The following is a 17,181-nucleotide window of genomic DNA, read 5'->3' on the forward strand; positions in this document are numbered from 1 at the left end:
CTAGAGCTCCCCATCATCCTGGATGAGGCTCTCTAGTGGTAAGAATGGGCAGTGCAGGATCCTGCAGTATCCTGAAGGACCTTGGTGTCACAAGGCCATTTTGTCAATCCACCCCCCCCCCGCCCCCGGCCTCTCAGCTGATTCACAAACTACCCTCTGCCATTAACCACAATTGCCAAGGAAAGAGATTCCATGGACTTCCTGGGTCTTCTGCACCAGGCCTTCCCTGGGACCCACCTGACCAGCCAGCGAGCTGCTGTTGGATTAGTCAACAGCCAACTGCAGAAGCAAGTTTCCTATTTGGATTGATTTCCCTTTATTGTCCACAGAGAAAGGAACAAGCACCTCCGGGATGAACGGGACATATGTTTTCAGGTAATTGGCACTGCTTCCTTCCCCAGGGGAAGACAAGGACTGTGGACAGCCAGAGTCCATGCTGGGACTGACCCAAGGATGTCCTAAGATTTGGGTTCTGGTTGATCCTTTCTGTGTGGGCAGGATGACAGCAGAAGGTTTTTTGAGAACAATGCAAATGCAAAGTGGCCTCCTGGGTCACAGTGCATTGATTTCCCATTGAAGTAATACATTTTTCTCTTGACATAACATGAGGGAGATGTTTGGGACGGTCACACATTTCCTCGATGTGGAAATGATAGATAATCGTTCTTTCCATGAGATGGTGCAGTTGAAATGTCATTCTCACTTTTAAACCAAAATGCTCACAGACTTTTTTTCTTTCTTCATTTAAATTTTCATCTCTTAATGAAAATTTTTGCATTTTTTATGCTATCATAAAACAAATTTAAAATGTATATTAATAAAAATATAAACCTATATGTATAGTCCATAATTTACATAGTTGATTTAAGGTACAATTTTTTTTTTCACCCTCTGGGGATCTTTACCCATCCACACCTAAACATCATGCTTATATATTTTCCCAAATAGCACAAAATCCTATGTTTATTTAAAATATTTATTTAAAGGTCTTCACTTTGGGATATATTAAGTAAAATCTCGGCGTCCAGGTTCCCCTACACTGTCAGTAGCTTTCAACAGTAGTTGTTGGACGCTCTAAGAGGAAGAAAAAATGGGGGCAAGAATAACGGATGAGACTTCCTAATTATCAGAAATTTCACACCAGGAATTGTATGTATGTCCTTGGGAAAGTCATTAGCCTCCTTGGACTATAAGCACCCAACCGCCCTATGAGTAAAGGGAATAGCTGCTCTTTTTCCTACAGTAGAGGGATTTTTGAGAAAACTCGTGGAAAGAGGAGAGTGATGTGCACTGGACCCTTAGCTGAACAGTGGCCTCAATGTGATCAGCATGAAGCAGTTAGTTTGCCCCAAATTAGGTCCAGCCTGGCTTATAACTACAGATCTCCGAGGGACCTTGTTACACCATTTCTTTCCTATCCCTGACTACCAGGAAACATTTCTGCCACCCACCTGTGTGTGCTATTAGAGCAAGGCTTAAGCCTACACATGTTTGTTTGATGATGATAATGGTTATAATTGTTTTAGAAGTAACACTGAGTATATTTAAAAACTTCCAACCAAATGTCACCCTAATCCCTGACCTTCCCTCCCTTCACCTGCCAAATTCATTTTGCTCTGAAGGGGGAATGGAATTAAGAACCCTAGGGGGGAATAGAAGAAAGAGTGATAAAATCATGTTCATGCTGAATAATAATTAAAGATTAATTTGGAATCATTATAGCCATACCTTCAGGGGCCCTGGGAGCACTGCAACTCCTCCTTCTCTCATTAAGGATCACTAGGAATCGTGGAGACGGCTTATTAATGAGAGATTCTTCCTGTGATCTTACTCCCCCTCAGCTCCTGGAAGACATCTGTCAGGGAACACTGGCAAAGGGTTGTAAGCCCCCACTCCACCCAGATCCTCTCTTACAGATGTTTGAGCAATTAATTTACACTGGGCTTCCTTCCACAAAAGATCTGAAATACCTTCAGCTAGCTTAGTTACTGTGGACAGGGCACTGGGTTAATGGAGCCTCTGAGATGGACCCTTTCTCATTATATCTGAGGCTTTGGAAATAATGGGGAATTGGAGCCATGCAGAGGAGTGTGGTTCAAAGATGCAGAGAAGTCTTTCATGCCCATAAATATTTTCCTTTGCATTCAACATGTATCTCATATTTGTCTTCTTGCAAGTTATCAGTACTGTTGTGGAGGGTAATGTAGTAGACCCCAGGCACTAAATGGTGCCTGCATTCATTTGATTAGATTATTAGAGAGAGATGGAGGAATTCTGGTGGAGAGTGATGGCAAAAGGAAAGAGTAGGGAACGCTAACAGGTGGGCCAGAACACTACTTGCCTACTTCAGAAATTTGGTTGTTGTTGTTGTTAGGTGCCATTGAGTTGATTCTGACTCATAGCAAACCTAGGCACAACAGAATGAAACACTGCCCAGTCCTGTGCCATCCTCATAATCGTTGTTATGCTTGAGCCGATTGTTGTAGCCACTGTGTCAATCCATCTCATTGAGGGTCTTCCTCTTTTTCACGGACCCTCTACTTTACCAAGCATAATGTCCTTCCCCAGGGACTGATCCCTCCTGATAATATGTCCAGAGTATGTGAGACCTAGTCTCGCCATCCTTGCTTCTAAGGAGTATTCTGGTCATACTTCCTCCAAGACAGATTTGTTCGTTCTTTTGGCAGTTCATGGTATATTCAATATTCTTCGCCAACACCATAATTTAAAAGCGTCAATTCTTCTTTGGTCTTCCTTATTCATTGTCCAGCTTTCGCATGCATATGAGGTGATTGAAAACATCATGGTTTGGGTCAGGCACACCTTAGTCCTCAAGATGACGTCTTTGCTTTTTAACACTTTAAAGGAGATCTCTTGCAGCCAGTTTGCCCAGTGCAGTGCATCTTTTGATTTCTTGACTACTGCTTCCATGGGTGTTATTTGTGGATCCAAGTAAAATGAAATCGTTGACAACCTCAGTCTTTTCTCCATTTATTGTGATGTTGCTTATTGGTCCAGTTGTGAGGATTTTGTTTTCTCTATGTTGAGGTGCAATCCGTACTGAAGACTGTGGCTTTTGTTCTTCATCAGTAAGTGCTTCAAGTCCTCTTCACTTTCAGCAAGGAAGGTTGTATCATCATGTGCAAAACGCAGGTTGTTAATGAGTCTTCCTCCAATCCTGGTTCCCCGTTCTTCTTCATATAGTCTAGCTTCTCAGACTATTTGCTCAGCATAACGATTGAATAGATATGGTGAAAGGATACAACCCTGATGCACACATTTCTTCACTTTAAACCATGCAGTGTTCCCTTGTTCTGTTCGAACGACTGCCTCTTGATCTACGTACAGGTTCCTCATGAGCACAATTAAGTGTTCCAGAATTCCTACTCTTTGAATGTTATCCATAATTTGTTATGATCCACACAGTCAAATGCCTTAGCATAGTCAATAAAACACAGGCAAACATCTTTCTGGTAGTCTAAGCTTTCAGCCAGGATCCATCTGACATCAGCGATGATATCTCTAGTTCCACACCCTCTTCTGAATCCAGCTTGAATTTCTGGCAGTTCCCTGTTGATATACTGCTGCAGCCACTTTTGAATGATCTTCATCAAAATTTTGCTTGCATGTGATATTAGTGATATTGTTCGATAATTTCCGCATTCAATTGGATCTCCTTTCTTGGGAATAGGCATAAATATGAATCTCGTCCAGTCGGTTGGCCAGGTAGCTGTCTTCCTGATTTGTTTAGAGTTTGTTTTATCAAATGGGAAAGTTGAGTCCTGCTCAAATATTGGGGGCAACTCAGCAGGCATGTATCTGACGGTATTTTGTGTTTCTACAGAAAGATAAGGCAGCCAAGGCAAACATAGCTGCTTCCACGGCAAGCTGGAAACAGAGATCTGGTTCTGTGATCGGCAAATATGTGGATGGCAGAGGGATTCTTAGAAGGTAAGATATCATCCCTTTGTTCACCTGTTCATTCCTCTCACACTCATTGTGAGCATACTCTGGGCCCATGCTGGGTGCTGATTGGCCCCTAGAGACCTGCTCCTCAGTGGAAAAGCCTGGGGTCAGGGGCAAGCCCTCTCCTTGTACCTTGAAGGGCATGTCCTCCCTGTTCTGACATGCAGATGGGAGGGAGACTATGCAGAGCAAACTCCTAAGACAGGCCATTGTCTTTGCAGCCACCCAACCCTGGGGTGTGCTGGCAAAGAGAGACTGAAGAGGTCCTGCAGATTAGTAGGGGAAAGAGAGAGAGGAGAAGAGGGTCAATGGAGAGAGGAAGATGGAGGTGTGGCTGGACTATACTCTGTTGTCTGTTGAGCAGAACAGAATGCTGTCTGCTGCACTTGGGTCTTCAGGGACATGACTGTATTGGCTATGAAGATTAGTTAAAGTATCGTATGGAATCTCCAATAGTTGAACTCCTTTTACAGACAGGAATAAAGCCTGTGCTTGACCGATTGTTGCAATGATTCATATCTAATTAACTCAAGAATAACATGTTTTGTTGTTTTTGGACATGCCATGGTTGAGTTTGAGTCTCCAGAGGGCTGGCTCATTGCTCATTGAATAAGACAAGCTGGTCCCCTGCCCCTCTTCCTTTTGGCATGTGCTGCATCCACAGAGATGGGCACAGAGAGGTAGCGCAGCCGGACCCCCGCGTACCAACCTGGGAAGAAAGTGCATAAACTTGTTCACCTAGGTGACCCTGAGGACCGCAAGCATGAAATAAACAGCTATGACAAGGAAAGCAGAGGGGACCCTTGGGATGGCAGTCAGCTCCTCAGTCAAGTCTTTGGACCAGAGCGTCATGGATTCCTTTTCTAAAAAGCTGACCAAACCAAAAAACCAAACCCATTGCCACTGAGTCAATTCTGACTCATAGTGACCCTATGGGACAGAGTAGAACTGCCCCGTAGGGTTTCCAAGGAGCGCCTGGTGGATTCAAACTGCCAACCTTTTGGTTAGCAGCCGTATCACTTAACCACTACACCACCAGGATTTCCAATAGCTGACCAGCGAGCTACAATTTGTATCTCACATTTTCTAAAGTGAGCCAAATTTTTGCAATAATAGGTGGCCTGTTGGTTCCTCAGAACTGAATACATTGATTGATTGACTCATTCATTCATTCAGCAAGTATTTATTACTTACTCTGTACTAGACATTCTTTTGAGTTTTGTGAAGTTTCCACAGATGAATTAGCCATGAGTTCTGCCATCAATATCCATTATCAAATGCTCATTTGATAAATATTTGTCGAGTGCCTACTATGTGTGGGGTACTGTGTTATGGGCTGAATATTCAGTGGTGAGTAAAATAGACCCCATCCTTGCCTTCAGGGAGCTTATAGTTGAGTGGAGGAAACAGATAGCAATCAAATAAGCAACATACTTTGAATCCTGAATTCTAATACAGAGTTTGGCAGAGGTGGCTGCTAACTCTATTGCTGGCAGACTGCATTTGGTGGCAAAACCAAGAAATAATCTTAATCATACTAAGATGAAGGTTTCACACATATCAATTGCACTTGAAAATTTCCCAAATAAAAGGTTTTTTTTCCAAGAAATGCTTCTTTTTAGGGCCCACTTAAGTGGACATTTCTTTTCGGTGGCAAGGCCTTTGAAAAAACATGCTGTGTGTGTGTGCGTGTACACGAGCCCATACAAACACGCCCTCTTGTATGTGTGAGCAGCGTGAAAGTGGATGGAATACCAATTGTGTTCTAAAGTAGATAAGCAGCTAATAGGCTCATTAGGACATACAGGAAGTTTGTTGGGAATTAGACAGTAAGCATCTATTAAAAACTGTGAGTTTGTAAGTAAATGTTAAGGTGCTTGAATCACTACAAAGCCTTTAGTTTATATCAGAGGCCCAAAGTAATTCACCGTTTTTTGTAAGCAAGCACTATATATACCTTCCTTTCTCTTTTGAAGTTGAAGTTATCTTCAGGGCTGTGATATATACATTTTCTTCTTCCTTCCTGCTGTTGGTTCTTGTTGTTGTTGTTGTTAACTGCCGTGGAGTTGATTCCAACTCATAGTGACCTCATGTGACAGAGTAGAACTGCCCAGTAGGGTTTTCTTGGCTATAACCTTTACAGAAGATATTGTCAGATCTTTCTCCCACAGGGTGGCTGGAGGGGTTCAAACCACCAACCTTTTGGTTAGCAGCCGAGGACTTAACCATTGCACCACCAGGGCTCTTTTGTTGGTCCTTAGAACTAATAAATATTATAAGCCAGGAGGCAAAATAAAGGAAACTTCTCTGCTTTCTTTCTCCTTTGGCCCTATCACCTCGCTACTCATCCCAATTCTGTTTGTTTTTTTTTTTTTTTTCCTACTCCTTATGGGGTTGTTGTTGTTGGTTGGTTTTTGTTTTTCTATTTTAGGCTAGATGTCCTCCCTTTCAAACTTCTATCCATCCCCTTTAAAATAATAAACCAAAAACTTGTTGCCGCCGGGTCAATTCTAACTCATAGCAACCCTATAGAATAGAGTAGAACTGCCCCATAGGCTTTCCAAGGCTGTAAATCTTTATGAAAGTAGACTGTCAAATCTTTCTCCCACAGAACGTCTGATGGGTTCCAACTGCTGACCTTTTGGTTAGCAGCCTATCACCCAAGCACTGTGCCACCAGGGCGCCTTCTTTAAAATAATATTTAGCTGTAATTGTTCACAGTACCGTGGTAGGACAGTGGTTTAAGACCTTGGCTGCTAACCCACTAGTCGATCCAGGGGAGAAGGATGTGGGTGTCTGCTTCCGTAAAGATATACAGCCTTGGAAATCCTATCGGGCAGTTCTGCTCTGTCTTAGAGAGTTGTTTTGAGTTGAAATCAACTCGTCGGCAATGAGTTTTTTTAATTGTTCATAAAGCACTGAGGGGAACTCCCTTGCTAGGAGGGACCTGTGAGGTCTTTCCTGTCAAGACGTTTTGGAAATACAGCCTGTGCATTGATGCTACCTCAAGTTGCCCAATTCCCTTCACCTCCCACTGTTTCTCCTTGCCCTTGATGCTCAGATGCTTCTGGAAACAAGTACGCACATAGGCCTCTGTGGCCAGTTACTCCTGACTGTGACTTCCAGGGACACTGAACGAGAAAGAGAGGCAGGTGGAAGTCCCCTGCCTGGCTTCCTCCCAACCCAAACCCCAGCCTCAAGTGGGCAACTGCCTCTGAGCCAGTGGACGTCTGCCTGGTTGAGGGGAGGGACCTCTTCTCAGAGCAGCAGAATCCCTACATTGCCAAGGGCTGCTTTGGGAACACGTTTGTTTCTTATGCATTGTCTTACATGTGAGATAGGCAGAGCAGACAGCCCATATTTTATGGGTGAGAAAACTGAGGCTCAGAGAGATGAGGTGTCATACCTAAAGGCACATAGAACTAGTAAGTACTGGTGTTGGGACCAGAGCCAAGGCCACCTGATTGTTTACACAGGGTACTTTATATCCAGATCTGTTATATTCCTTTCTTCATACCCTGTACTTCTCCTTCTTAGCACCTCTCACAACTTATAAAATTATATTTCTTGGTGTCATTATTGCTCTAGTCTGCTACTAGTCCAAGCTCTCCATGAGGGCAGAGCCTGTGTCTGTTCATGCCTGTGTCTTTAGTGTAGTACCCGGTAGTGATCATCATCATCACCGTCTTCATCTTCATCATCATCACCATCATCAGGCACTTAATAAAAATGTGTTGAATGAATGAGCTAAAGACTGCCTGTTTTTATTTTGTTTTGTTTTCCCATTTCTGGAGCTCTCTTCTCCTAAGGTGTGGTACTGTTGAGTTTTCTGTTTGTCAGAAAAGCCATCAGGCAGTCCTCCAGCTTCCATATTGATACAGTTGATGACAGGCTCTGCCTCTTCTTTCTTTCCCACCCCAAAATAGCCCATCAGAGGAGGAGGAAGATGTGTTTGGTATCCCGAGGAGGAGGAGCTCCCTGGGCCTGAGTGGATATCCCCTCACAGAAGGGGAGCCAGGAACCGGGGAGCCAGGGGCTGGGGGTCTACCCCCCCGGAGACTCCGCAGAATCATCTCCATTGAAGAAGACCCCCTGCCCCAGCTCCTGGATGGCAGCTTTGAGCAGCCACTGAGCAGATGCCCAGAAGAGGAGGAGGTCTCCAACCAGGAGGGGAAAGGACAAATCCAGCAGGCCCCACCCTTGGAACTCACTGCCTCGTCTTCCCGAGGACAGCCTGTTGGAAAAGAAGCCCTGCCTAAGGTAGTACACATCACCTTATGACCTGTGTCTTGTATCTGAGCCCAAAAGCCCGAAAGGCAGCTCAGGAAGTCAGATGTAGCTGGTCTTGTGATTACCATATTCATGTCCTTCAAATATCGTCTTCCACTGCTTAACTGAGCACCATGGGCTCCTGATAAATCCCCCTTATACCTCTGTTGTTGACCCCATTCCCTGCCCTATGCTCTTCTTCTGATTCATATTCAAAAGTATTTATTAAGCGCCTGCTTATGCTAAGACCCCTACTAGGCTTTCAGTGTAAAATGTCACATACCTTTAAAATGGCACTTCTCTTCCTTTGTTTAATTCCTCTCAACAGGGCCAATCCCTGCTGTAGAAATTTTGCACACCATCGTTTTTTCCTCAGTTCTTTCTTAATCAGCTAATGCAAAAGATCACCCTTTCCTTTCCATGTGGCCCTGCCTGCTCCTTCCTTTGGTGTGACCCTGCACTCCCATGCCCTTCCTGGATCCCCACCAGGGAGAAAGAAGACCACATGAGAGACCTTCCTCTAGTCGCCGGTAATGATATTCCCCCTGTGTTTGTGACCCAGGCCTCAGAATAGGCCCCTCAAGCCCTCCATCCTGCAGTGGACCTAAATCAGCTTTGAACATGCCCATGGCAGTATGAATGAGGCTCCCTGCACAGGGGACAGCCTTTTAGAATTGAGCCCTTGCCAACTTGAACATTTCAAAATGGTAGCATGTGTGCCTGGAAGCCTTCCTGGCCTCTACACCATAACTTCTTGGCATAAATTGTCATTCATGGGCCTGGATTAGTTCTTGCTCCACACACAACTCCTTTGAAGTCCCCTAGCACAAGGGGAGAATGGAGAACCGGGTGGCACCAACATGGTAGGACCCCTCCCTCCTACCCGCTCCTTCCACATCCCCTTCAGCACATAGGCCTACACTTGCCTGCAGTGGCACAAAAGTCATCTTAAATTCCCTAGGATAGCACCCAAAATTGTGAAAGAAGTGTCAAGAGGTCAGTAGGAGACTTAGGGGTGAAGAAAAAAGTCTAAGCATCCATGTCTGCCATAGCAGGTTATCCTCACAGTTGTCCGATGAGGCATGTCGGAAATGTGTTCTCCTCTTTGAGAGATGGGCAAGTGGAGGCCCAGAGGGGAGAGGCTTTGCCCAAGTCCCACAATGACCTAGCACCCAGCCCTTCTCACTGTGTGCTCTCTCTACATGCTGCCATTTTTCTGGGAATGGAAGCTGTAGCAGAGAGGATATACGATTTACTGGAAGCCATATAACAGCTTCAAAAGAGGCTCAGTTCTGAGGAGACTAAGAGGCATGCCTTCCATACAAGGCTGGTGGGGCATAAATTGGTAGTTGTTTGATAATATGAATCAAGAACTTAAAAACACATCCTTTTTAACCAACATTTCCACTTTGAGCAGTCCTTCCTAAGGAAATAACCAAAATCAGACAAAGATTTAGCCCACAAATTTAAGTGTTATTTGTAATAGCAAAGAGTTGGGAAAAAACGTCCAAAAATGAGGAAAGGTAAATTATGGTATATTCATTCAATGAAATATTATACAGCTGTTAAAAATCACATTTTCGAAAGAATTTAGTGACTCAGAGAACTATTCAATAGCCATTATTCAAAAAACTTAACAATATTTGAAGCAGAATAAAATTATATATAACATCTAAAATCTCTCTAAGCAAAACGTATATATGTGGTATATATATATATATATATATACATATATATATATAACCCAAAACCAAAAACCCATATACATACACTTATTTATCTATATAGAAAAAAGGCTGGAAGAAAACACATCAAAATATGAATAGTGGCCATTTCCGGGTAATAGGGTAGATTATAAATAATAATCATTTTCCTGTGCTTCCTAATTTTAAAAATTAGCATATACTACTTTTATGTATTTTAAAACTTATTAAAGAGAGTGGAGGGAGGGAGGGAGTGTGAGGACCTGGTCTCCTGACTTGCCAGCTGAGAGCTCTGTCCAGAGCCCAGGTGTCTTGCTGCTGCGCGGCAGGGGGACTGTTCCTGACAGGGGACAGCAAGCAGGTTCAGTGCAGGAGTGTGACTAGGAGCTTGCTGCTCCTTTGTGGTGAGTTCCATGCTGAAGTTGAACCACCAATGTGTTTATCATTTTTGCCTGCAAAAAAAGTGCCATGGATCCAAGGGGATACTAGTCTGAGGGTCAGGCAGCACCTTTGCAGCCAGGACTAACCTGTCCCTTGCTGGGTTTCACATCCGCCACCCCACACCTGTGTCTGGGGATAGATAGATTGGGGCACTAAGCTTTAGTCTCAAATATCAATTAGAAGTGCCAGGCGAGAGACTGGCAGAGTTGGTGCCCTTGGCATTGCATGGATAAAGAGAATGAGGCAGAGGGCATGGTTTTTGAGTGTGCATTTTGTTGTTGTTGTTTTAGGTTTAAATTCCTATAGTTGACCTTGAGTTCCCTCTTAAGTACTGCATGGAATTGATTTCTCCCCAAAAGGCTGTTGTTAATGGCTTTTCTCTGAAACTCAAGCACTGCTAATATCAGCTGCCCCTCCATTATAGTATTTGCTCAGTGAGAGCAGCTAATTCCCCCAAATCCACTTTTGAGTAGATGTGAGAGGGCCTCCTTATTTGTCCAGACAGCACTAGGCTATGCCTGAGGGCAGGATGAGGGTGAGCAAGCAGAAAGGACCCTGTGGTGGAAGGCAGGCTCCTTACTCTGCCTCTTCCTTCCTGTGTGTCCTAGAGCCAGCCCCTTACCTTTCTGGGCCTTAGTGTCTGAGACTCTCCAGCCCCACCCCCACCCCACTCCACCCCTATCCCCCCCACGCCCTCCTCCCCTACCCCCTGCGGAGGAGAAGGAGCAGCAGTGAGTGAGCCTGGCATCATGGGATTTCCCAACTGACCTAGTGGACACTGTCTTGCCTTAGTTACCCAAGGAGGGTGGGTACAGGTGAGATGAGACAGGGGCAGTGTGCAGGGAGGCAAGACATCCTCCATTCAACCCAGGCCTGCGCTGATGGGGCAGGAATAAGAGGGCCCCCACCCCAACCTGGCTGTCTCTGCCCCCGACCCATGATATAGATTAGTGTTCCTTTTTCTATCTCCCCTTCTCCCTGCAAACACCCCAGCTTGTCCTTCTCCCAACCCCTACAGGGAATTCCTGCCTCCTCTTTAAGCCCAGCTCAAAACTCCCTCCTTTGGGGATCCCTGACTCCTCCTCTCTGCTGCCAGAGCCCTGGGAACACTGTTTACATGCCTGCCTCCTCCACACCACATAAACCAGGGTCTACCCCCTCCTCCCTGTGGATTCCGGCCTAGCACAGGGCCTGCAGCACAGTAGGGGGGCAATAGATGTTGGTCCAATGGATGTCCCTCCTTCCCTCCTACTGATGCTGGAAGGAGCCTCCAGGCTCTGAGCCTAAAATTACCTGCCTTCCAAGCTGGAACGGCCTCCCTGGTGCTGGTCTGGAGGTTGACCCCCACCCTCCTGTAGATGCCTGTAGGGCCTGATGGGGAGCAAGCCTGACAGGCCAGGGCTGGCAGCCATGCCCAGCCATTGGCAGGCTGTCTGCTATCCACAGGAGGAAAGCTCTCCATCCACTCCAGACCGACTCTTCAAGATTGTGTTGGTGGGCAATTCCAGCGTGGGGAAGACGTCGTTCCTAAGGAGGTTCTGTGAGGGCCGGTTCTCCCCAGGCATGGCAGCCACTGTGGGTAAGTTCTCGTCCCTGAGGGGCCCAGGCCCAGTGGGAAGGGGGCAGTGGTGAGAAGGGAGGGGGTTGGAGCCCAGTGGGCAGGGGCGGTGGGGACCTGCAGCAGGGACACTAGCCTCTGCTTCGTTCAACAGTGAGAATGGCAGAGGCAAGGTGTAGTCCCTTCACAATACTAGCTGCTTAGCTCATCCCTCATGTGACAGGACCACTAAACTCTCTGGGCATCCAGCCCTGAATGAAACTGAAGGTGGCAGCGCTGGGCTTCGGGCCCCTTTATCCTCTCTGAGTACCAGTCTCCCTTTTGTCACTCCTTCCCCACTTTCAGCAGAGCCCTGATCTTCATGTTCCTCCAGGGCTGACCAGGACTTCTGCTGTCTAGTTACCTGGTTGTCCTGTACAGAACTACCACAAGTGGGTGTTGTTAAAGAAGAGGAATTCACCGTCTCACAGTTTGGGAGACTAGGAGTCTGAATTCAGGATTGGAGTCAACTCGACAGCAACTAACAGCACAGCAAGCAGGACTAGGCTCTCAGTCCCTGTTGGCCCTGTAGGGAAAGATCCTTGTCTCCTTCAGCTCCTTGGCCTTCCTTGGCTTGTAGGTGGTCCTCCCATGGAGTATTCTTGTGCATGTGTGTGTGACTTTCCATGTCTGTTTTCCTTTTTTCATAAGACACCACTCAGAAGGAATTAGGATAAGGACCCACCCTATACTGGCATGACCTCATTAGTGTAAAAGAAAAACCTATTTCCAAACAGGGTCATATTCATACACACAGGGGTTAGGACTTCACCATATCTTTTCGAGGGACACAATTCAATCCATAACAGCTACCCATACTGAGACCCATACCCTGCCACTACAACCCCCGACCCCCACAATGGGCCAACTCCTTCCTTGCCCTGTGTCTTCCTGTATGTGTATGTGTGTACTTGTGGGGATGGAGGAAAGTACTCTAGACCGCTTATTGTGTTTCCTCTCTTGGATAATATTTTATCTTAATACAATATTTTATCTTAATAGAGGCCTTTAATCCCCTAACCCAAAGTGTCAAGTTCCATTGAAATATATGGCAAGACCCAGGAGGAAAACAGTTTGAGGTACCTGACTGTTTAGCTTCTACCAAGTTGAGTCAGTCATAAAAAAAAAAAAAAAATTTCTTTTTTTCAGTCATACAAAGGATAAATTCATTAAGCGCTTATTATGTACTATTTAACCGAGTGGATAAGTCAGCTATACTTGAAAATATATTGATATTATCTGAACATATTTATGTGATCTGAATACTGACTAAGGACTTTTTCATCCATTATTTCAGTCTGTCTTCACAACAATCCTGGGAGGCGAGCATTGTTAAGAGCCCAGTACATAGATCAGGAAGCTGAGGCCCAGAGAGCTTAAGAGGCTTGACCACATTCCCATCAGCTGGTTAGTGCTGATCCCCCCCCCAACCCACACACACATACACATACCTTCTGTTCCATTGCACAGTACCCCTAACGATATTGAATTGTACGTTCTTAGTGCCCAGTGAGTGATGAGGACAGTTACCTGCCACAGGAGGTAGGCAGAGGTTGGTGCAGGCAGGAGAGACTGCTCAGGGTCAGTGGGCAAAGCACTGGGAGGTGCCGTTGAGGTGCAGGAGTCCTGGGGCCTTATCCCGCTCTGCCCTAGCAGCTGTGCAGCCTTGAGAGAGCATATTCCTAATCAGACTTCGGTTGAAACATAAGGGATTTGGGTAACCTAAGACTAGGAGTCCCTGGGTGGCATAAACAGTTAAAATGCTCGGCTGATAGTCAAAAGGTTGGAAGACTGAGTCCTCCCAGAGGCACCTTGGAAGAAAGCCCTGGAGATCTACTTCTGAAAAAATCAGCCCTAGAAAACCCTGTGGAGCACAGTTCTACTCTGACATATGGGGGTCAGAATCGGTTCTAGCTGGTATCTGGTTTTTTAACCTAAGGCTGCCCCTGAGCCTGGTCTCTGTCCAGATCACCTTCAACCTTTGGCTATCTCTGACAAGCTGGTTCTATAGGACAAACTGCCCTGCCTCAGAGCCCTGCCTGAGGAGACTCCATTCTCATTCTCTCATCCTATACTGCCCCAACTTCCAACTTCTCCTGCAGATGGGTTCTTCCCAAAGGCTGTCCCACCCTTACTGCTGAGCCTTTTCTGCTGTTCCCCTCCCTTCTGCCCCGTTCCACCCAAACACAGAGACCGTTCCAAGGAGAAGGATCAGGCCCCTGATGGGGAGAGGATGGAGCCTGTGAACCAAGCCCAGGAGAGCCTGGCCTTCCTGGGCCTGAGAGCACCAGCTGGGAGTGAGCCCGGGGACGCTGAGCGAGGTGGTGCAGGAAGCAAGGACTGTGGGAAGGTGGGCTCGTCTTCCCAGGGGAGCAGTCATAATGGAGTGGGCCCCCGTGAGTCATGGCTCAAGCACAGCCTGTGGGAGGCAGGGGCACACGTGCTGGGACCTTTGTTCCTCAAAGGCACTGCCCTGGGCAGCTCATGCTGTGTGCCTCCCCTGGCGATGAAATCAGGGTCCCTTTACATTTCCAACCTGTGCCCTGAGATGGAAGGCTCTGAAAAAGAGAACAACCAGACTAATTGGCACTTACCAGGGGGCCAATTATGGAAACACCAACAATTTAGGGAGGCGGAAAAAAATCAAAGTTTCCAGATCAAGTATGCCCTTCATCACACTGTGCAAAACATGCCAGAGCAGCAGCTCAAATTAGTTTCCCTGCCGTGCTACGTGCCGTGCTCTGATACACATGTCAGTGAGCAGGTGTCCCACCTGAAAGACGTTCCTTTTAAAGAGGTAAGAGTCACAGTGCCATGGTTCCTGGGGGCCCAAGCAGTCCGACCCCAGAATGGGGGTCTGGCCAAACACCATCCCTACCAACGGCAGCAGCCACGGCACTATCATGGGCATTCGACTGTTCTTTAACTCTGAACTCCATCATCTAAGGGCTCTCACTACCCTGGCCTCCCACTCCCTTGTCAGACTGTGATTGTCCTTGACCCTCAGCTTATGCATAATATGAGTTGCTGTAGCACAACAGTGTGACTTGGGCCTCCATTCACTCATCTGTAAAATGAAGGTGTGGAGTTAGCAGAGTTCTTCATCAGAGAAGAGTATGGGTGTGGCACCACTGTGTAGTATGGTCAATTGTCCACACTGCACTGGCAGCTTCTTAATAACTGGAAGCAGGCCTGATCTACCTTTGCACCCCTACCAGGCACACAACAAACCAAAACCAAACCAGTGTGCTGTCCAGTTGATTCTGACTCATGGTGACCCCATGGGTGTAGAGTAGAACGGTGCTCCATAGGGTTTTCAAGGCTTTTCAGAAGCAGATCACCAGGCCTTTCTTCAAGGCACCTCTGGATGGATTTGAACCACCAAATCTTCAGTTAGTAGTCAAGTGCTTAACCATTTGCACCACTCAGGGACTCTTTCGGCACACAGCACGCATCCTTAAATGTTTGCTCAGTTGAAGTTCCCTGCAAGTTCTAATTTTTCATGATTCTGTGATTACGTCTCTCATTTATCTGTGTACTTTTCTAGTCTTGTCATTATGCCAGTCTGGGCCAGTGTGATGGTCGTAGACCACCAACTGCAGCAGATCCACTATGGCCCAGAGTGTCCATTCTATGACCACCTCCTTGCCTAAATCCCAAACAGCAGCCAAACAAGAATGGGGAGGAGAGGGAATTTTGTTCTATTCCAAAACACTGAGGCACTTTGCCCGCACTGTTCTCCCTTTTGCAAGCAAAATGGGCTTGATTATTCAGAAAATTAGGTGTACTGTTTGCAAAACTTCAATGTACCAACTACAACTCATTCTTGAATATGGTTTATCAAAATGGTGCCTCTGCCCTAAGTGACTGAGAATTGACCATGGGGCTTTCCCTCCAAGGAGGAAGCTCTTCCATAAAGAATCTTCCTCATGGTACCGCTGGGCTGTAAAAGATGTAAATTGTCCATCTCACAGATGGGCAATTTTGAGCCCAGACACCTCCAAGTAAGCCAATGGAGCCAGAGTTCAAACTCAGTCTCTGCTTCCCTCGCCCTGCCTGCCTCATAGGAACCAGCCTACTCCTCCAGGAGCAGATGCTTGGACCCTGTGGGTGTCCTGGAGATGTCAAATGATGGTTTTTGTAGAACGTTGGCGCTGGAAGGAACCATGGAAATCATCCATTCGCATCCTCTCATTTTGTAAATGAGAAAATCGAGGTCTGCACTCAGTTCAACTCTACTTGATTATCAGAGGCTAAAGCTCCCTAGGGCCCAGGACTCCAGGTCCAGTGCTCTTTCCACTACTCCACATCATTTCCTAATCTTCCTGCTTCAGATCACAGGCCAGAACCCTACTTCCCCAAGCTTTTCCTGCCAGAATGTACTCTGTGCTTTCTTGGCCACCAGTCCAATTTCTATCTCATCCTCAGCTCTACAGAGAAATCTCTGGAGAGACCGCATAGGGTTTTTCTTCAGAACAACTTGCTGACGCTCCCCACTCCAACATCCCACCTGCTTTAAAAGATGCTTGGGCCCGTCTTCTCCGGAAATGTTAACACCATCTTTCCTGCAGTTCATCAGCCCGGCTCTAACCCACACAATCTGCACAACGTACTTCATGGTGACGGGTGGGTGCTGACCAATTGGGTTGTAAGTTGGGGTGACCTTAAACTTAAAGATCAGGAGCACACAACTTAGGCCCTACATATCCTCTTAAAAAAAACAGTTGCCATCATGTTGATTCTGACTGATGGCAACCCCATGTGTGTCAGGGTAGAATCGTGCACAATAGGGTTTTCAATGGCTCTTATCTTTTGGAAGTGGATCGCCAGGACTGTCTTCTGAGGCATTTGTGGGTGGTCTGCAACCTCCAACCTTTCAGTTAGCAGCTGAACACATTAACCGTTTGCACCACCCAGGGTCTCCCCACATCCTCTACCACACCTCATTTTACAGATGAGGAAAATGAGACCCCCCAAAATGAGCTGAAGTAATGTCACCAAGTTCACACAGCTGGTCAGTGGCAGAGCTGAGACCGGAACTCAAAACACAAGTATCCTGACTTCTAGAATCTTGGAACTGGTGGCAGTCTTAGAAATGAGTCTATTTCAGGCCCTTCTGGTCCCAAGTTATTGTATGTTAACTCCTTAAGTGGATTGTAACCTCCTTGGGTTCTCCTGCCACAACCCAGCCCCTGTGGACTTGCT

The 17,181-nt window shown here is 46.4% G+C and overlaps 1 protein-coding gene across 2 annotated transcripts in view; it reads left to right on the plus strand.

Annotated features, from left to right (window-relative positions):
• The window catches only part of CRACR2A (calcium release activated channel regulator 2A), a 154,525-nt gene that overhangs the window by 117,061 nt on the left and 20,283 nt on the right, over positions 1 to 17,181 (plus strand). For both annotated transcript variants that reach the window (XM_023549029.2, XM_023549030.2), the window contains 4 exons: positions 330 to 375; positions 3,845 to 3,951; positions 7,893 to 8,226; positions 11,826 to 11,958. In XM_023549029.2, coding sequence (XP_023404797.1) covers positions 330 to 375; positions 3,845 to 3,951; positions 7,893 to 8,226; positions 11,826 to 11,958 — 620 coding nt within the window. The remainder of the gene's footprint in view (positions 1 to 329; positions 376 to 3,844; positions 3,952 to 7,892; positions 8,227 to 11,825; positions 11,959 to 17,181) is intronic.

This window comes from Loxodonta africana, chromosome 4, assembly GCF_030014295.1.
Source record: "Loxodonta africana isolate mLoxAfr1 chromosome 4, mLoxAfr1.hap2, whole genome shotgun sequence".
In the NCBI taxonomy this organism is placed as follows: domain Eukaryota; kingdom Metazoa; phylum Chordata; class Mammalia; order Proboscidea; family Elephantidae; genus Loxodonta; species Loxodonta africana.